This window comes from Sceloporus undulatus, chromosome 5, assembly GCF_019175285.1.
Source record: "Sceloporus undulatus isolate JIND9_A2432 ecotype Alabama chromosome 5, SceUnd_v1.1, whole genome shotgun sequence".
Taxonomy (NCBI): Eukaryota; Metazoa; Chordata; class Lepidosauria; order Squamata; family Phrynosomatidae; genus Sceloporus; species Sceloporus undulatus.
In genome coordinates, this window is record NC_056526.1 from 133,633,222 (window position 1) to 133,655,688 (window position 22,467).

The following is a 22,467-nucleotide window of genomic DNA, read 5'->3' on the forward strand; positions in this document are numbered from 1 at the left end:
AGCAATCCAGCAATAAATAAATAGTTAAGTCAAGGTAGCTGGAAACAACTAATGTATGAGCCCTGCTGCAATTGGTAAATAAGACATGTTGGTCTGAAACAAGACTAGTTCTGTTTCAGAGAGATTTACTCATTCTTCAAGTACCAATGAATTTTGTCAGTTGTTTGTGGAAATCATTTTAGCAGAAACCTGATAAATAAGGACTCTTTAAGATCAGATTTGGGGAAAAGTTAATTGGGAAAGATTGAGAGAGTTTGATTTTAAAAAAGTAATTTGCTACTATTATAGTTCTAAGGACTAGAGATGTAGCTTGTTTTACAGTAAAATCTGATTTTCACATTTCTCAAAAAATAAATAAAAGTCTTAAGCACTTTAATTTTTTTTACAGAAAGCATTTTAACTTCATTTTTTGAAAGAAATCCATTACAAATAACCAGTTATTTGCAACTAATTACTTCCCAGCTCCGGGAAGAGGAAAGTATACATAAAATCTATCCTAATCCCAAATAAAACAGCTGCTGTAGCAATAATGAATGTTACCTTGTATATTCATAAAGTGCTGGCACGACACTAATGTATTGTCTTCTAATAGCCAGTAAAGCACCAACGTAACCACATAATATTAACAATTCATTGCGAAACCTGAAAATAGAAAAGTATTCATAGAAGAAGTGTCTATTATTTTGCCCAGTCATTATGTATGAATATCACTTGCATACTATTATATTTCTGTACTGTTTTCCAGCTAATTTTTTCCCCAAAAAATGGTTTACAGAGCAAGTAAAAAACAAGAATTAAAAATTTAAAAGCAGTAAGATGCAATAAAATATACATATATAAATAGACTAAGCAGGGGTGAAAAAAAGACAAGCTATCACCTAATTGTGGGGACATGGAAAGGGATGTTACTGGAGAGAAGAGTTGTTCCACAAGGAGATGCTGAATATCTCGTTGTGCAATAGCTTTAAAATCACATAGACAAATGTTATGGGAGGCTGTGACTGCACAAATCAACAGCCACTTCTAGAAAGAAGAGATATGTATTTAAAGCATGCTTATCTAAAGTCTTAAATTTATCAACTCTGTTGTCAACTGTAGCTTTATTTAATTTTATTGGTTATGCTGAAGCAATGTAGTAAGATTTACTAGTTGTACAAGGCATGCAAATGCAACTATATAAGGCATATGAAGCAATCAGCTAAGAATCAACTTTCACAACCTTAAGATGAAACATACTTACTCACTACATTTATGAAGCAGTAACTTTTCTGTGCGTATATAGCTTAAAAGATCAAGAAATGGCCAGACTGAATCCAGGGTCCAGACTGAACTGACGATGTGCTCTACAGAATACAAATGGGAGAAAAAACCCCTAAACATAATAAAGGACAAAGGAGTCAAGCACACTGAGTATTTTTGTTCAGGTTCTTTGGATTTATTTAGAAGTCTACCTTTTACATGCTGAATGCCTATAGGAAGTGCTTTTTCTGGCTCTGTAGTTAACAAGAAATATTTTATTGACTCAAACGTATTTCCTTCCATTTGAGCTGTCTCTGCTAATTGCATACATTTTTCGACATCTGGTAAGCTGCACTGGAAGACAGAACACAAGCAACAGCATTGATGAAATTATTTGTACAGAAAAGTGCAAAAAAATGTTATCTTGAACACAGTGAGCTTGATCTGCTTGAGAATAGAGAGAATGCCCAAATATGAAGAAGTCCTCTTTGCTGCCCAGCAACATGAGGACACAGATACATGCATGCAGACAATACAAAGTAATAACATAGAGAATGGAAAGCATCTACATACATTCTTCTCATATCATCAGCATTTCATCTCTGTACTATCTATGTTAGCTACATAACTTGTATGGCATGTGTAGAAAGATCTCAATAGTAATATACCACAGACACACAGATTTGTCATTCTCTGTAATGCTACTAGCAATAGCACTTATATTTCTATATCACTTTATGATGCTAGGCACTCTCTAAGCAGTTTACAACATGTTAGCCAATTGCCCCCAACAAGCTTGGTACTCATTTTACCAACCTACAAAAGGATGGAAGGCTGAGTCAACCTGGAGCTCTGCAGCATAGCCCTGTTTAAATACTTGAAGGGATGTCACACTGAGGAGGAAGCCAGCTTGTTTTCTGCTGCTCCAGAGACTGGGACCCGGAACAATAGATGCAAGCTACAGGAAAAGAGATTCCACCTCAACATTAGGAGGAACATCCTGACCATAAGAGCTGTTTGACAGTGGAACAAACTCCCTCAGAGTGTAGTGGTGTCTCCTTCCCTGGAAGTCTTTAAACAGGGGCTGGATGGCCATCTGTTGGGGATGCTTTGATTGAGATTTCCTGCATGGCAAGGGGTTGGACTGGATGGCCCTTGCAGTCTCTTCCAAATCTATGATTCTAGGATCAAACTCACAACCTTTTGGCTGCAGTACTGGCTACATCGCCTGTACCTGTGTTGAAGACTGCAAAAACAGAGTTTATTGTATCCTGCAGCCATGCTTGGCATACATGCATTGTGCCAGGTTTAACCAGATTAAGTCCATCATATGCACAACTAAGTATGTATTACCCTCAAATTGGAGAAGGATAATTTCCTTACTTTAAGAGTGTAAATCTACTTTTCATGATGATGCAATTACTGTAAGGTTATAATTTCACATGTCTAATAAGCTTCATCTGTATAGAGGTTTCCTATTTGCTTTTGCAGGAAAAATTACTGGCAATCCCAGCAAAAAAAAAAAAAAAAATTCTGTTTCTTTCTGCACAAATACTGATCTGTGCAGAATCAGATTCTGTGGCAAAATAGTTAAAATATGTTGTCATTTTTTCAAAAGGGAATTTGTAATGTCCATTTGTAAATGTTAACAGTTAAAAACAATGCATTCCTAATTTTGTATTATCAATAAAATTTAATAAGATATTATCTCAGACTGTTCTAGCTTCAATTGAAAATATAAAATTGAAAGAAATAAGAATTAAATGAACTAGAAAACAGATGACAAGTCTCTGTAAATGTTGTGTTTTGTGTGCCTTCAAGTCATTTCAGATGTATAGTGACCCTATCACGGGTTCTTCCTGGCACGATTTGTTCAGAGGTGGCAATAAATGAATCTAGCATTTATTGTAAAGTAAAGTAATGTGTAAAGTAATGTAAAGTAAAGTAATGTGGAGGGAAGCCTTGTCTGCAACTAAGCATGCAGGCTCTCCCTTTGTATCAGATCAGCTGTGCAAATAAGTGGGAAAGGTAACACATATACACATATAAATACATGCACACAGCCAGGTTTCCCTTTCCTCCTAGACATGTTAATATACATTTTCCTTCATCAGCTGAGGTGCGGACAAACTGGGGGGACAGGACAGCTGGGTGATAGTGGTTAAAACTCTCCTACCCATGTGTAGGGGACCCAATACACTCGGTCTCACCCCTGTGTGCTTTGTTGCTTTGAAGTAGCGTTTCCCTGCACATTTTATTTAATGTGTTGCCTAGTTCAACCCCAGGTATTAGCAAATTAACAGGAAATCTCTTCTGCTACTCACATAAATGGTTAAGAGATAGTTGGCCTTGCAAGTGTACCTTTTCATGTAGATCATTTATCTCTGCTGTGCATCCAGGATAGAAAGCACAAAGTTTTACTAACTGTAGTTCATTATTGGGAATCATCATGAGCAGATCTGCTGCTAAATCCCTGTGAAACAACAGAGGCAATTCACATTTCACCCAACTTATACAAGGGAAGAAATAATGACAGAGATAGAAGGCTTGTTTTGCTTCTTTTCCTTTTTGACCAATGACAACTACAGGTGACAAGAAGCAGCTTTTACACAGAGGACAGTTTTGTGAGAAAAGGTAATAGAAAACACAATGAAATACTGAGGGTGAGAGAAGAGAGCAGTTAATGTAATTGCTCCATGCAGACATACACATCCAATTCAGATGATCACCTAATCTAGGCATGATGAATCTTCACAAGTCCTCCACATGTTGCTAGCCTTGTGTGATCAGGAATGAGCTGTAATGAGCTTTAGGCTATTTCCCCATGATCTCACCAAATAGGAAAATGAAATCCATTGTTCCAGGATAAGCCTAAACTAGGGCTAATATGATTTTGTTACAACCACAGTTAGTTACCTAATTTTAAAAAATGAAATTATGGTTTAATCCTGCTTTGTTTTACAGTTGGCCCTTGGTATCCTCGGGGGATCTGTTCCATATCTCCCCCATGGATACCAAAATCCACAGATGCTCAAGTCTGCATTGTCCCCAATGGTGGTGCATGCATGTGTTGATAGGAACCACTAATATACAGTACATGTACATTTCTGGTTACAAATAAATATTTATTAAACGACTGGAGTCTTTCATTAATTTGCCTGATAAAAGGGCCATACACTTGGAAGAACTGGGCATCAAAAAGCTAATTTTCCCTCCTAGTGGAATGAATATGCTCCAATCCCCAATGCTAATGTTAACCCTGCTACAAGTTCAGCAAAATGTTTGGTTTTTGTAAGCCACGGCCATTTACCTGCTGCATTTTTCATGCTCAATATATCAGAGTACAGGTCTTAACTTCCGTGGAAGCACAGAATAACCCCACTATAAGAAAGGGATGGCTTATATGGTTAACATTTGTTATCATATCTTGAGTTATCACCAGTATTCTTCTAAAACACTATTCTTTGAAAACCCATCCAACATGCTTATAGTGAAAAAATATTTTCCTCTATGAAAAAAGTCAAAATAGACTCTTGAATCTTTTTAATCTAACCACAAGGAACATGTCCCAGAGGACTGATTAGAATCTGTCTATAAACAAGCAAATACCTGTATCCAAGTGATGGAAAGCTAAAACAAAGATATTTAAATTGTAACAAAAGTACCATTCAGATAGTAACATACACAGTACAGTGGAAATGACAAGAGATGGTGGAAACAGTTGTGATTAAAATATGTAGGACAAGAAATACAAATTAACAAAACTCCCATTGTAATAAATTCAGTTTTGACACACAACAATTACAACTTGATCTTATTATCAAACATGCAAATTGTGATTAGTATTTCCTATGCCCAAGTACCTCTCAAATTTAATAAAACTAAATATGAAGCTGGGTCAAATCATGTTGTTTTGGCAGTTAAGCAGTTCTGTCACTTTTCACTTTATTTCCTCTTATTAGAAGTGACTGTAAGTCATATACAGTATACCTAAGGCCATATATCTGTTCTTAATCATCATGGTTCAAGTTAAAAATAAATAAAAAGATACCTAATTCAGAAACCAACATAATGAAACTATTATGTTTTCACAGAAGGAAAAAGTGAAATGTTCTGACTATTGACAAATTTTGTTGCCCCCTCTCCACAATAGTCTGAGATTATAAAATAATATTTCATAGGCTTATAATTCTGGTATTAAATTGATGTCCCCTTTTGGACTAACAAAACAGTCAGGGAAGTGATCTTTAGGAATCTGGCCTCTTCTCTGCCCCAAATCTGTTCCCATGGGTTGGGGAATCCTTTATTAGAATATGGGAGTTAATAAGGGCAGGAAAAATATTGAAACTTGCTTCCTCTGAGAGATGCTAACCTGGATCAAAAAATATTTAGTTAGCATAGGGACATGACTTAGGTAAGAAAGTAAGGAGCAGCAAGATAAAACAGAGGCCCATTTAGTTCAATATTCTGTTTCCACATGCTTATGAGAAATCTACAGGCAGAAGAGATAATCAATAGCATTCAGATTTGGCACACAACCATTATATATGCAAACGTATTTTCCTGTAATTGGTAAACAGGATCCTGGAGGTAATATAACTAAGAACATAAGAGGAACCTATTTAGTTCAAAATTCAGTTCATATAACACCCAACTAGTTGCTCAACATGGTATCCTGCTAGCAATACATGAATGCACCTGCACCCTCCATCCAGCAACCGATATATGGCTAATATACTATTTTTGATACTAGAGATGATATATGGGCATCCTGACTGGAAGACATTGATGGTGCCATCATTCCTGAACTAGTAGCACTGTCCTCCATAAACCCTACAACGTTTTATTTGGATGAATGAAGAAAAACAAAAAGACATCTTAACCAAAGCATCTTAACATTTGGAATGAACTATAACTACATTAGAAACAGAAGATGGACATTATATCATCTGACTCTCTTTTAAGCAATATGAGAATAATTTATTACTTTTTAGTTTATTTTTATTTGTGCACACTTTATTGCACTCATTGACCTATGCCAATTCAGATCCATAAATGGCAGGGATCCTTAATGAGCAGCATGGAAAAAATTGACACAGATTCATATGTACAGAGCTATGTGCTTACTGCAGCTGATCTGTACAATCAGTTTTATGCACATGTGAAATGTTGCCCACTGAGTTCTTAAGTTTATATAGACTTAATGGTGAATGATAAGGGCAACAGCACTCACACAGATGTCACTTCAGCTACTAAAGCAAGCTACTAGCCCTAGGAATCACCTTAACACAACTAACCTTGAATAATCTTACTGTAGTTATTGCTTTAATTATATAAAAGTGCTTGATAGTAGCTGAATGAACAGGTTTTGACTATCCTCCTGCTAATTTTATACATTATCTCTCTCCAATAAGGGCAATGGCACTAATTTATAATATGCTTAACTTGTTGCTGTAGATGAGGTTCAATTTTTGATTTTTTTTCTGAATAAAAAAAGGATTTCTTCCCCCAACAAATGATGATTTTTTGGTATACAAGAATTCTTGTCTATAATAATGTGTATGGTTTGTCAAAGAGAAAATTCTTTGGAGTAAGCATTCTTACCATGTTGTTACAGTCATACATTTTCTTGCTAGTAACTCTAGTGCATAATGTGTTGCTTGGGCTGCACATTCTCCTAAGACAGTACCCACACTGACTGCCAACTCCAGTTCATTTCCACGAATCAGGTATGCCATGGCAAGCTTGCTCAATAAGAAAATCATATCGTTAAGCATCACAAGCACTTCAGAGATTCAATGATGCCATCATGTTAACATTTACTTTCAAGACTACTCTATTAGGCAACAGAAATATGCATTGTTGAAAGAGACACAAAGAGCCTGTTTGTCCATCATGATAAGCCATGGTCTATGTAACCCCATGAATTGTACAGAAGATCTACCAACCAAAACCTGGCTTATCTTTCCTGTTTTGGCTTGTTTCTTTCCTTCCCCTTTTACCAGTTTGAGTTTTAGGGTTTCCAAGGGTGAAAACAAGCCAGGAACAAGCTATACTTAAGTCTGGACATCACAACAAGCCATGTTTTAAACAAGCTAGAGTTTGTAACAAGATATCATAAATTTAGCTTGTAATTTATAACTGGACTGCTTAATAATTCATGACATGTTAGCAGAGGTACCTTTGCAAATCATGACAAACCATGATGTGGTTTGTTGAAATACGACTTGTAATTTATGAACTCACTTCTAGTAATAAGCCAATGGTGTTAACCAAACATAAACCAACTGAGTTTAGTTTGCTGTACAAATATTCCTTCTATTACCTAATGTGAAGCAAAAGCTCCACAAGTCTAGCTAGGGCCATCTAATGAATGACAGCTCACAGAATCCCGTGAGAAGGGGATTATGGGGTCAAAATCAGAGGCTTGCATGTCGTGACACATATAGGGGCCAGTTCTAAATAATGTGACAGCCAGGAAGAGGAGAACAGAGAAGATCTGAATAGGGGTTTTGTGAACTGAGAGTGTGGATAGAGTTCAAGAAAAGGTTTTTTGTTTGTTTGTTTGAAACATAGTTACTATATGCACAAGCCTGGCTAGGGTCAATATACTATATAAACACTAGATATTTATCTTAACTGGTACAATAAATCTTTACTGTTTTTATTTCCCAAATCTCTATCTAGATGTTTTAATTAAATTATTTACAAGGAGGAACAGTCATACTTCTATTCCTTCTATACAAAACTGAATCCACCAACCAACATATCCACTTGTTTAGCCTAGTGGTCACCTTGAGGTCTGAACACCAGACCCAGAGAGGGATCCTAAAGGTAAAAGGGTAAGGGAGTGATAGGATTGGAGTCAACCTGGGTATGGGTTCTGTCACACCTTGCAACCCAAACAAACAATGTAATGGAGGAAGATACCGAGATCTGAACCTCTGCCAGTTTCTAGAGATATTAGAATAAAGTAAGAAGCTTTTTTCATCATTTAACTTGCTGAAGATGAAAAGGCGACAGGATTTCAAAAGAAATACCCAAATCAGGGGTAGAAGAAATCCTGAGCTTTTAAAACTGTCAGTTGTAACACTTGCTCTACTATCCACTACAAGGCCAAAGATGCTCATTAGAGACAATGCATATTACTGTATTTCCATCTCCCATGTAACATATAATGCTACACAATGTGTGACATAAACCTGCTTGACTAAGCATATCTGAGCACCCTGCTTTTCAAAGCAACCTTGGAAATTCTGACTGCTTGCAAGTCCTGGGCATATCTATAAGAGGTAGGTAGGAAACAACATCAATAAATAGCTAATAAACACTGCGGCAGGGTCCCCTCTTGAGGTCTTCTAAGAAAAGAACCAGCCATGTGGATACAAGTTGTATTGCCATGCTCTGTGTGTGTGTTCCTTCCCTTCTCACCCACTCCTCTTCACATGTGGTTGAAGATCTCATATTCTGGATATTCTAAGATGTAAAAGCCAGCTTAGTTTTACAGATTCTGTATAAATTTTAAATAAATATATTTACCTCAATATTCTCAACAGCTAAATGGCAACAAGCAGCCAGCACTGCACAGCCATCTTGAAAATACGACTCAGCAAGTTCTCTACTGACCTTATGGAGGAGCCTGTAAAGAAACAATTTTTGAATGAATACAGTAATTAAAGCTATTTAATTAACGATAGTCTTAATACAGACTTAGTATCCCTTATCCAAAAATCCAAAATGCTCTAAAATCCAAAACATTTTGAGTACTGGCATGATGCTTTGAAACAGCAGCTGCAATGATTCTGCTTGTTCATTCACAAGACAAAAGCCTTGTTTCAATTCTGTTTCATGCACAAAATTATTAAATATATTATGTATAAAATTACCTTCAGACTATGTGTTTTAGGGATATAAGAAATATAAAGAATTTCATATTTGCACACTGGTCCCATATACAAAATATTTCATTATGTATATGCAAAAATTCCAAAATAAAAAAAAAATCAAAATCTGAAACACTTCTGATCTCAAGCATTTCAGATAGGAAAGATTCATCCTGTGAGGTAATGTGGAGAACAGCCTAAAGCAAAACAACTCAAATTCGCAGACCCGTCACGAATGGCTTCTCAATTTCCTCATGAAGATCCTGTTATATATATCTTTCAATTTCTGCTATATCCACAGCACAAACTGGTTTATCAGTGGCAGAAGGGAAACCAGTCATCATCTATACAATGTGCAGTTCAACCAAACAACTTTGTTAGCTCTTGCTTTCAATGATTCTTTCAATGTCCCAATCATTTCTCCTGCCCCTGCAACTACAATGAATTATTTTTACTGTGGACATCCAGGAGATTCCCTGCAATTGGCATATGTATGCTGAGAACCTAGTTTTATCGTTGTTCCATATAAGCTATATAAAAATTAAATTAGTTGTGTTGTTTTTTAAATTGTACCTCACTTCATTTATTCTATTCCCCCCCACTTCATCTTCAATAAAATCTTTGTAATTGGATGCTTAGGTCTCTCATTCAATGAATAATCAATCCCCATATCTCACTCAATTTTGACAACGGGTTTTAATAGTGAGGGAAGTAAGAGGAAATAGATTGTAGTCCTGGGATTTAGCTGGCTAGCTACTGTAGGGCTTTCTTCACACATTTTTGTACAGTGTTGACTAACAATAACAAATGAAAGTGTGGGTAGCCACATTGCTTCTATTTATTGCTCTAATGAACTTGGAAGTAAAAACAAATCAGTGACACAGGCAACAGGAATCTCAGATGGTTAATTCTATTTTCTTAAATACCCTAAAGGCATCAGATCCCTCCTGATCTTGGAAACTAAGCAAAGTCAGCACTAGTTATTATTTGGATGCGAGATTGCCATCCAACATCAGGTGGTGTACGTTGTATTTCAGAGAAAGAAACGTGCAGCACCAGTTCTGAGTAGGCCTTGCCATAAATCCAATAGGCAACTTGAAGGTGCACACACACACACACACATAAATAACTGAACTGGGCTCATTGTAGGCTCTCTAAACCAATCCATGTAATCTGCAAACTTCAGTAACTTTGGAAGTCCAAACAATATTTATTATGCCAACAGAATCTGCTACTTTGGGGTCAAGCAGACAGGCAGGAAAAAGAAGCCAGAGGCTGCTCTGCCTGTGATCGCCTGTGGATTGCGGCAACTGCACAGCCCACTCCTAAAGCAGACTGCCGTTGTAGTCCCAATTAGCCTGCCAGGAAGGAGTGCTTTTTTGCACTCCTTTTTCAGGTGGCCTCGGGCCACCTTATGCGGCTTCAGGCCAGATTCTGGCTGCCCTGGGAGCCAATGTCAAGGCAGCTGGAAGCGATTCTATCTGGCCCATGTGTTTCAGGCCTCAGTGTAAGCAGAGTATCTAAACTAGGTAGAACTGGCAAATATGAGGAAATGTAAAACAGCAGCTTTTGAACTTCAACAGAAAGCATCAAACCTTATTTGAAATAAATTATGAATGCTAATACACTAATTTATCAAATTGTCAGAAGAGACAAAAAAGATAGCACATTAAAAATAATCTTCCAGCGTGACTCACTCATTGTAATCATCCATGGTGCTTCCTTCAGAATATGCTGATCCCTTTGATGCAGAACACTGGAACATCTGCATATTTCCTTCACATGCTGCCTATAAACATTAAAAGAACATCAGCCCAAAGCAACATAATTTGCTTACCATATTATGGGGGGGGGGAAGTTAAAAACATCAAGCTAATTATTTATTTAATGATTGAAATATGAAGCAGCCATAAGAGTGTATCAGAAAAATAATTTCAATATGGATTTGACACACTGAAACACTGCCTCAGTTTTACAGCACTACTCTTTTTGCTACCTTTGCACATAATACCTACAACTGATACCAATTCATAGAGACGTCTGAGAACAGTACTAGGTATGCCCAGCCTGTTGAAAGCCAAGTTTCCTGGCATTACAAACACAAGCATTATTGCCTGTTTCACCAGCAGATAATATATGCAGAAACAGGAAAATCTACATTTAGCTATTATTTCTTCTTTTGCTTTCATAATTTCCTTTCTGATTCTCAAAGAATATTTTCAGCTTATTTTTCTACATTTGCTGACACAGATAACAAATATATGAGTAAGTGGGCAAAATTTGCAATATTATCCTTTAATAGTGGGACATGGTGGCTCAGTGGTTAAGAGGCTGACTCTGACAACTGCAAGATCAGCAGGTCGGGAGTCTGAGGTCTAATTGCTGCATGACAGAGTGAGCTCTGTCACTAGTCCCAGCTTCTGCCAACCTAGCAGTTTGAAAGCATGTAAAAGTGCAAGCCGATAACGGTACCATTTCAGTGGGAAGGTAATAGTGTTCTGTGCAGTCTTGCTGGCCACATGATCACAGAGTTGTCTTTGACAATGGTTGCTCTTCCATTTAGCTTACTTGCTGTTCACCACTATGATCTTTGGAATAGCGGTATATAAATAAAACAAATTATTATTATTATTATTATTATTATTATTATTATTATTTAGTAATGGAGATAAGCATCTCCCCCTACAGTTGGACACAACTTGACAAGCTTTACCTATCCTTTAATAGTGGATTTGAATTACAATATTTGAAACTAAGCACATCAAATTTAATACTAAAAGTATGTACAGCATTTCTTTTGTCCTAAGCCTTTGGGTAAAGAAAAGAGCTCTTACCACTACCCATGTGCTTCCAGAACCCTCTTCTCTATCTTTTCCAGATAGGAGACAGGAAATAGCAATATAGCAATAGCATGTACATTTCTATACCGCTTATCAGTGAACTCAGCACCCTAAGTGGTTTACAATCTGTAAGCTATTTGTCCCCAACAAGCTGGGTAATCATTTTACTGACCTAACAAAGGGTGGAAGGCTGAGTCAACCTTAGAGCCCCTGGGATCAAATTCACAACCTTGTGACTGCAGTATTGGCATTTAACCACTGTGCCACCAGACCTCTTTAACCAAAGAGAACCAAATTAAAAACAGTTCTCCCCCTCCCTGAGGAAGAATGCGTCCTCTGTGTGCAAAACATCCAAGCACTCAGAGACTTAACAGTGAGTTTAAGAAATGTTTATTCTTAACTACAGAGATAAAATCAGTATTCTGAGCATAATACATCAGAGCATTCGTCTCCTGGCAATAACCATAGAAATTACAGCATTACAAGAAACAAGTCACAGTGTTCAGGGCATTTGAAGAAGTAGATTGTTATCCAAAATGGTTCATGCTAAAACAGATCAATTAATATTAACAGTGCTCCTGGATTCCTCTTTTTATTTTATTTAGGTAAGCACAGTATAGCTAAGATGTTTATTACACTGTAAAATGCCTTGTATTTACTAGTGAATTATAAGCACATACAATGGTACCTGTGCGACTAGCATAGCTTCTTTAAGCTGTCCTCTTGAAGTAAAAAATGTGACAAGTTTCTTCACATCACCAGTAGCTATGCAGTAGGGAATAACATCATCATTTTCTTCTTGAATTAACTGGTCAGCTCTCCTAATCAAACATGTAAAAAAACTCAAAAAGCTTAGCTACTTTGTTTCACTACAATTATGTTTCCATATCAGGTCTAACTGAAGATTACCACTGGGGCTTCAACATTCATAAAGCTAGTTACAATAAATCAGCTTTTTCTGATGCACAGAATTCTCTCCTAAAACAGTGCTTTTTTTTTGGGGGGGGGGGGATAAATTTGAATTAAAAATTTGCTCTCACAATTATTTTTCATTTTTTGTATCAGATCTTCATACCAGAGAGGATTTCAAGATAGTGTACATAAATGAAAGTAAAATAGTCAGTATAATAAAAAATTTCCAAACATAAATACTTGTTTCAGAGAACAAGACTTCAGCTTTAAGCCATGGTGAACATGGAGTGTTCATCTTGTCTTATAACAGAAGCACACTCTTAAGCTGTATCTAGACTGCAGAAATAATGCAGTTTGACACCAATTTATCTGCCAAGGCTCAATGCTATGGAATTCTGGGGCTTGTAGTTTTGTGAGATTTTTAGCCTTCTCTGTTAGAAATTTCTTTTTTTATTATTTTAATTTTGTGTTGTAAAGATTCATACACTGAGTACTGATTATTATACAATACATAATTCTCTCTATATATATTTCTTAGATTCTATTACAAGTTATCTAAATATCTTTAATATCCCACCTCAGTGTTCCCCTTCCCTGGAGCCATTTTCACCCTTATATTCCATCCAAAATCTCAATATCTCTTCTGGAGGTAATCTTCCATCTTTTTTTCTCAATACTTTCTCAATGAATTCTTTCCAAATTCCATCAAAATCACTTCTTTTCCATAATCCCCCTTTTACTTTCAATTTGCATGTCAGTTTATCATTAATTGCTAATTTCCATACCCCTTTATACCAGTTCTCCAATTCTACTGTAATTTTCATTTTCCAACATCTTGCTATTATTAGTCTCGCTGCTGTAATCAAATTTGTTACCATTTTCTTCTTCTTTTTTCCATTGCTCTGAGTTATATAATGATAATAATACTATATTCGGACTTCTATCTATTTTTATATTCATAATAGTTTCTATTTCTATTATCACTTTCCCCCAAACTTTTTGTACATATTTACATTGCCAACACATATGCATATATGACCCTACTTCTTGACAACCTCTCCAGCATTTTTTTGAATTATTCTTATCAATATTATGTAATCTCATTGGCATCAAATACCATTTCCAAATCATTTTATAGTAATTTTCCTTAATCCGTAGCTATAAATTCTCCAAGTGTCTTTGTTCCCAAATTTTATCCTATTCTTTATCACTTATTTTACATCCTAATTCTTCTTCCCATATTTCTCTCAAAATATTTTCCTTTATTTTCCCCCTTTTATTTTCCATCAATGTTTTATAGATTTTACTAATCATTTCTCTTCCTTTCTGAATTAATTGTTCAAATTGTGTATAGTTTGTCCTTTCTATATTTCTTTTCCTCCAATTTTTAATCCATTGTTCTACTGTATTTGCATGCAAAGAAACCATGAGATTTTTATCCCCGTAAATTTTTCCTTTATACTCTCTTTCTCTACCCTTACATCCATCAATTTTTTCTATTTTTTTTCTATTTTCCTTTCTTTTAACTCCTTATCTAACAATCTTCTCAAGTTTTGTTAGAGAATTCTGGCACAACAAATCCCAGGATTCCACAGGATGGAGCCATGACAATTAAAGCAGTGTCAAACCACATTATTTCTGTAATCCAGATGCAGCCCAGAAGTGTCCTTCTCCACCTACCCCAATATGTCAAAAAGGGGTAATGATACAGCTTTATAAACAGCTAAGAACTAAAGTAAAGTATTGCTCTTCATCTTACCTTTGCATTAGCTTCTTCCAGTATGTCATGGATACTCCTGGTGCAACTGAAAGTGCTTTATCCCACTAAAATACAGAATATGTTTTGCCTTACATTATTTCTATCTCAAAACAAAATTTTAGTTGTTTAATAATTTTTGAAAACAGTTTTGATCTGCATTGATTTCTTTGGTTTCTAGGCACATAGCTAACAAATTGATTAGCTCTTTCCATTTCTATTTAAATGTGAACAGTACCTGGAAATTGAGGTTGGTAAAAAGCTAATACATTATTTGTCACTATTCAAAATAGAATTACAGACCAATTCTGTGATTACTTCAAAGAGCTGTATGCTTGAAATATGTCTGCTTTGAAAGAACACTTTTTCCAGAGACTGCAAGACTGGAACTACACGTTAATTTTTGAAGCATGTTTCTGCTTAACAACAATGCAGGGTGGGGAAGAGAGGACATTTGCAGGGGAATATGTAGACTTGAAGGGATACTTTTAGTCACTTCTTTCTACTTTCTACTTCAAGCTTTTCCCCAAGCCCTCCTCTGAGCCACACAAAGATAGGACTCCTGCATCTGCCTAGTAAAGTATAGCTGCAATGTGAAAGACACACAAACCCAGGGAAGTTCGGGGAAATGCTACTTTACCTCTCATCAATGGAACTACATTTATCATGCAGTAATCTAGTGGTTTACCTCTCCAAGTTCCACCATAAGTTCACAATATCTCTGAATTTGCCCTAGCCTTAGATGTATCTCTGCTGCTTCTTTCAGCCTCTCCTCCTTACTAGGTGCACCAATACCACCTCCAAATTTAGACATCTTTACAGTTGTAAGTTCTTGGGCTTTGGACTGAAACAAGAATGTTAAAAAACACAGTAAGCCATTTTCTGCAACATGAAAAACACTGTCAAACCCCCCCACCACCACCCCACCCCTGCAAAAATATATACCTACAATAACTTGTAAGGCAGAAAAGGGAGGTGTAGTTGCCTAGTAAAAGTACTGTAATATTTCAGTTGTCCCAGTGTAATGTTTACATTTGCCTCCATGCATTATCTACAGCAGGCTTTTGCATGCCCGAGAGAGAAGATCCTCTAACAGAAGCCAGCCGCAGCTTGTTAATTTTGAGAAGCAGAGGCAGGTATCTGAAAATTGGTAATGCATGGATCCTGATGCTAATAATCAGTATTATTCACATTAGCTAACATATATCTGACATGCAGGAGATCATTCCATGACTTCTTTCATGTTATTTGCATGTGTATGTAAAGAATAAAACCAACTGGTTACTCTTTGAAACCCCCTAAAACCTATCTAAAAGCAATCTAATACTCTAGCAAACCTGTTACTTGATGTATCTGTTCCTGCAAAATATATTATATTAAATAATTAACGTGTATTAGTCCAACTCCTGGAGCAACTTGAGTCAAAACATTTTTTTAAAAAAATGAATAAGAATTAAAAAAAAGCCAAACTAAGAATTCTTTTCTCAAAATTTCTACTGGAATATAAACTTTACTTTCCTCTTTATATCCAACTAAGATAAGCAGAATACCAGTAATACAGATTCTGAAGTTACAGGTCTATTTACACGTCTGGTATAGCTGAGGGTTCATATGCCATTTACTTGTTCTTTGTAAGGAGAACTGCAGACTAAACTAAAAAGATTAAACAAATAGGCAATTCTGCATTCACTTGACCTTAAGACATGCACTGTCTCAAGGAAACTGAAACAGGTACAAGTATCTTACACAATGGGTGGGAGATAAATAAAGAAAGTTATTCTCATGTGTGTATTTTTGTAAGTGTAATGCATATTTTCTCACTCAAGCTACAGATCTTTTTTATAACAAGCATTTTGCTTGGTGAATCAATAGAACCCCATTTCTTTTGTAACTCAGAGAGCTGAAGTAATACACAAAACAGTCAATCTGAGTGCTTAGCTTACCATTCTAAATCTAACCAGATGTTTCATGTGCATAATTCCTTTGCAGTAACTCTGTGGAAGCATGCTATCATCTTGGCCTTTTATTACAGCTACTAGATCCCATAAGTTCTTACTGCCTCCTGGGGGCTGCAATAATAAAAATAGAATAATTCATGTTAGAATTAGACCTCCAAAGATAGATGTTTTTCAGTTAGATCAAAAGTAAAATCAAGTCAGTTAAAAAAATAAATGGGCTACTACTGACTCCAGATTTTTAAAATTCTGAACAGTTTTTCAATCCCGCCACATATACATACTTGTTGCTACTACTTATCTAAACCATAAATTTGCATAGCTCTGACCACTGTGAAATGCCCCTTCTTAGAGAAGCTGAGGGAGGGCTTGATATCATATGAGAGACAATAGAGGAAGGGGAAAGAAATGGGAATGGGGTAAACAAGGAAAAGGTGTGTGTTTGTGTTGTATTTATACTAGTTTTATAGTAAAATATAAACCAGGGAATAAATCAAAGATTTCACAGGAAAGGGAATGTCTTGAAGAAATATTTTAAGGAAATAAAAGAGGGAGGATTTACTATACAGGGGGTATAGTAGGCAAAATAGCAGAGTAGCTATTGTGGTGTAGTTGTTTGAATATTGGACTATGAGTCTGAAAGACCAAGATTCAAATTCTTACTCAGAAATCCATTTAGTGACCTTGGGAAAGTTACACTCTTTCAGAGGAAGGCAATGCCAAACTCCCTCTGATCCAATCTTGCCAAGAAACTCCCACAATAGGCTTGCTTTAGGGTTGCCATGAGTTGGAAACAACTTGGCACAGAATAACAACACTTAAGACCCATTGGTTGCAAAGTCTATATCTGTACCTGAAATCCAAATAGATGTTTGCTACATATACACTACTATTCATTGCCACAAAGTACAAGTGAAAAAATGCATATCGAAAATATACAATAGACATGATTCAGGAACACTTGGCCATTCTTGGCTCTGCATTCTATGTCCATGTTTTTTAGTGTATACACAGCACAGCATAACTCCTGTGTTAAGTGAAACTTATACTGTCAAGCTACTATAGATATCTTAACACTGGTTAAAAAAACTTAAATCCATGTAAACAGTATTTTCTTATTTACAATTACTACATACACACAATTCTTCTTCGAAGCTGTGCAACACCTTACTACACATCCATTTATGGACACTCTTTAACAGAGCTCTTAATTATTTATGTTTATTACAGAAGCTCTGAGTTGTGGATAGAGCAGAACTTGGAAAATCATTTGTAAGAATAAATATTGTAAGTTCTAAAATCAGGAAATACATAGTCTCCTGTAATGAATTTATCCCTGCAATAAAATAAGGCATCATTAAGTTAAATTATGATTTTAATTTAAAATATTACCTTTATTGTACCATTTGAAATACTTTTATGATAAGGAAAATGGAGTAGTTACTTTTATAATAACGGAAATGGAAGAGGAACATCATCATGCCTTGTGCTTTTTGTGAGGGTTACAAGATGAACAAGAGGTGTGTCTGTGTAGGTAACAAGCCAGCGGCTTGTAACATTCAGCTCTGTGTTTTAAATTAACTATAAACAACAGTAGCTGTTTTAGGTACTTTTGAGAAGAAAAAAAAGAAAAAGAAAAGAGCTAGCTTTAAAAATATTGTAACTATGAATGAACTACAGAGAGCACTTGGGATTCTAATAATAATGAATTTTTAATTTTAATTTTTAAAAGTAACATTCCAAGCTCTTGAACATGATGAAATCATCCATAACTAACCCAGGGCATCATCCTACCATTCCTCAGATATACTTGGCTTCAGCATGTCATTATGTTCATTCTTCATAAAAGTAACTTTACAAGATTGTTTAGAAGCACCTAGACTTAAACACAAAATACTTAAATAAAAATTTATTCCGATGAAAAACAGCAAAGAAAGAACTTGGTCTAGGTATAGACCAGCTATCCAAGAGAAAGGCAAGATAGTAAGATAGACAGACAGACAGACAGATAGATAGATAGATAGATAGATAGATAGATAGATAGATAGATAGATAGACAAATAAACCTAAGCTGATGAAATTCCTACTTTATATTTCCATATTGTGTGCAGGCATAGTGTCTCCTGTTTAATACTTACTGATAAACATTCTGAAAACCATCTCAGTTTTCTTCCTCGAGGGTTACCCGACACTTTATCCACTTCTTGTTTAATATCCCTGGATACTTTGCCACACAACAAGGGAGGAACACCAATTTCAATTGCCCGATCTAGTAAAAACCAACAGTTACAGATCTTTGAGCCAATATAATGTAGAAACAATGACAATAATATAAAGATTTACCTTAGAGTTCCAAACTTTGGGGGACCTGGGTATACCAAAGTTCCTCTAATTTATACATCTCTAATGCAGCATGCTTCCTATGTTTTGCATATCCACTGGGTGACCTTGGACAAGACACATGCTCTCAGCCTCATGGGATGGCAATGGCAAACCTCCTCTGAACAATTCTTGCTAAGAAAACCCCATGAAAGGTTTACATTAGGGTTGCCATAAGTTGGAAACGACTTGAAGGAACACACAACAACAACAACCAGTTTCATAGAACAAGGCAGATGGTTAGAAATGATGGAAGATGTAGCCTAAACCTTCTGGAGGACTTCATTGGGAAAGGCTGCCTAGTCATTGGATTTTGACAAACGTTATCCTGAATGTCTGCTTGTTGTATAACACAGTCACCCACCTGTGTTTCCGATGATCTCATCCCATGATTTGTCTGCCAATATATTTATCTGGAGGGGATTTATCAGAGGTGTCAAAGACCAAAGTCTCACAGTAGAATCTCGGGAACAAGAGGCCATTGTGAAGGGACGGCTAGGATGACAAGTCAATCCTAAAAACAAGACATTTTAATATTAGCTTTTAAATATTCAGAATTTTTTAGGTTTGTGAAATCTAACAAAAATATATAGTGTAAATGTTTAAATATACTACCATAGACATCTGCACCATGATCATGTACTGTGTCCAGGCATGTTCCATCTCTTGTATCCCATACTTTTATTGAATAATCCCAGCTTCCTGATATTAATAAGTAAGGTATTTCTGTATTCCACAGCAATCCTCGTACTGGTGCTTTATGCCCACTAAGAACATTTATACAAGCATCCTGTGTATAATCCCATATTCGAACAGTGCTGCAAGTAAGAAGTGAAGTAAATTGACTGTAACATTTGGCCACCTACAATGACTTTTACAAGAATTACTCAAGCCATACTTCTCAGGTATTTTTTCTTTACTATAAAATTAACAGAACCTACTGTAAACTACCTGTAGGAATGACTCTAACCAGTTCCTGAAATGGAGAGATTCTTCACAACTGCAGAAGCTCTCATGTCCACACAAAGTTCTGACTCATCGCACAGTCGAATAATGCATACATAAAAATACACTGCCAAATTTATACATGCAGCTTTTCACACACAAATGCATCGCCAACACCATAACTACATGTGAAGCCTTCTTTTTATAGTTTTCCCCTTCTGACTTTTGTACAGTTTTCTCTTTTAATTCCCCCCCCCCTTTTTAGCAATATATTGATATATCTGTGCATATAAATCTGGAACCCACTGAAATGGAACCAATTCACTAGTATGTGTGCACAGTGTTGCAGCTGCATGATACCTACATCATACAATGGTGGCATATCCACCATATTTTAGTAAGGACAGAATCGTTCTTTACAATAGAAAACACAAATTCCATCACAGAATCCCAGAAATTTATGTTTTTTAATGGTAGTATAAATCAGTCCTCAAGCTGATTCAGTACTATTAATTCAGGTTGCAGTTTGGACTATGCCCAATTTATTTTAAAGAGTATTTAATTAGCAGCAAAAGCAGTAGCAATGAAAACAGTTATAACCCCCAACTCCATACTTTCTCTATATTATTTTTCTTGATCTCTACAGATAATCTAGGCTGCTGCAAAATTACTGCAGAGTCTCAGCAGTGTTCACCTTCTCCCTAGAGAAGGGTCCCAGCAAAAGCCGCCAGCTTTTGCTGGGACCCAAGGAAAGATGAATAAAGTTGGAGGTGGTATATCTTTGGGGGATTTTAGGTTTCACACTGATTGCTTCCTTGGCTGAGTCCTAGTGAATTAATCAGAGCTTAGGTCACAGTACACAGATGGAAGGCAACTGAGCCTTTACCAAGCCAGCCACAGTTAACATCCTACCGAGCCACGTGCATGCTATAAAGAGCTAGATTTAGCTAATGATTAATCCTTCTCTGCAGAGATCAACATGCTTCTATCCACCATCATCCTTCCAATCACTAAACCCAATCTCTAAGCACAACTGGAGCTCTGGAGTCATCAGGCAACATGGGCTCTCTCAGAACATGAGTACATGTTGGCAGTGTCATTCAAAGTAGCTCCATTCCTTGTATTCTGTATTTTAAGAACACCATGTTTTGCAGGAAGTGTAGGGTATAAAATTAATTACTGATACAGTTGGCCCTTCCCAAACGTGGGCTTGCTATCCGTGGACTGGAGCATCCACGAATGGCCCTACCTTGTTCTCACCAATGGCAGTGCATGCACATGGCTGTGCCAGTGTGGTCGTGTATGTGTTGCACCACCATTCGGAAGAATGGGACTTGAGGTCCTGCATTATTTGCAGGGAAGTCCGAAGTGAAACCTGCACAGATCTGAAGAGCCAACTGTACTTTGAAATTTAGTCCAAAATTATAAATAAAACTGAACAGTATGAATACCAAGTGTAATTTATCCCTTACTGAACTAAAGGAAGTTACCCAAATGGCTTTAACAGTCATGAATAAAAACTAATGGTTTACATTACACATACCACCAGAGTTTCAGCCCAGTATGCTCACCCATCATCAGAACCACTGCAGAGGATTCCTTCCCTCAGAGGAGACCATCTTACATGAAACACTTTTGCAGTATGCCCACTGAATACTTTGAGTGGTTGATCAGAGCTAGTGGCTAGGTAATAGACACGGACATTTTTATCTTCACATCCAGTAGCTATCATGTCTCTGCAAAAAAGAAGATAGTTATCAGCTCTATTACTTTACTATTTCAAAATGCTAATACCAACAAATGTAAGCAGAATTTTTGAAAACCTTTCCTGCATTTCCTTTTGATTTCAAACATCTAATGGGCAGAATGATCACCTTGTTATTGATCTTAGGTTAAATGAATAGCTGTAATTGCTTCTAACTATCAGTGTTAACTGACAAAAGCTCCACCCAATCAACAAAACAGGGACATGGGAAAAAGAAATAGGCTGTGCAAAACTTTGGCCTTCTAATTCATCTTTCCAGTGCCAGGAAAAGTTACTTTTTTCAAACAAACTGATTCTAGAATTCTCTATGGCAGGCATACAATGCCTGGAAGATTCTGAGAGTTGGCATCCCCCACCCACCCACCCCCCAAAAAACTTTTTGAAGCATCTGTCCAGGTTAATTATTTTAACCACGACTCCTTCTGACGCCACTTTAAGTGATATAGCTCCATCCTGTGGAATTATGTGATCTGCAATTTTACAGACCTTGGGTTCTCAGACTCTGTTCTCGACTGGTTTAGATCTTACTTGTCTGGCAGATCTTTTGCAGTAGTTGCAGGTGGTCAGACTTCTTCTCCTGTTCCCTTATCTGTTGGAGTTCCCCAGGGCTCTGTTCTGGGTCCCCTTCTGTTTTCTCTCTACACACTGTCCTTAGGAAAACTCATCAGCTCTTTTGGTTTTTCCTACCATCTCTATGCCGATGACACCCAGCTGTATCTTTCCACCCCTGACCTTTCTCCAAGGCTTGAACAGCAAGTCTCGTCTTGCCTTACAGCTGTCTCACAGTGGATGC

At 36.6% G+C, this 22,467-nt stretch overlaps 1 protein-coding gene across 1 annotated transcript in view; it reads right to left on the reverse strand.

Annotated features, from left to right (window-relative positions):
• Positions 1-22,467, reverse strand: part of WDR17 (WD repeat domain 17) — a 53,950-nt gene that overhangs the window by 6,097 nt on the left and 25,386 nt on the right. Inside the window, 16 exon segments of the mRNA XM_042469410.1 lie at positions 541-642; positions 1,241-1,343; positions 1,452-1,593; positions 3,601-3,712; positions 4,849-4,869; positions 6,844-6,983; positions 8,779-8,878; positions 10,820-10,911; positions 12,651-12,783; positions 14,634-14,698; positions 15,319-15,474; positions 16,574-16,699; positions 18,724-18,854; positions 19,329-19,478; positions 19,580-19,782; positions 21,481-21,645. Coding sequence (XP_042325344.1) covers positions 541-642; positions 1,241-1,343; positions 1,452-1,593; positions 3,601-3,712; positions 4,849-4,869; positions 6,844-6,983; positions 8,779-8,878; positions 10,820-10,911; positions 12,651-12,783; positions 14,634-14,698; positions 15,319-15,474; positions 16,574-16,699; positions 18,724-18,854; positions 19,329-19,478; positions 19,580-19,782; positions 21,481-21,645 — 1,941 coding nt within the window.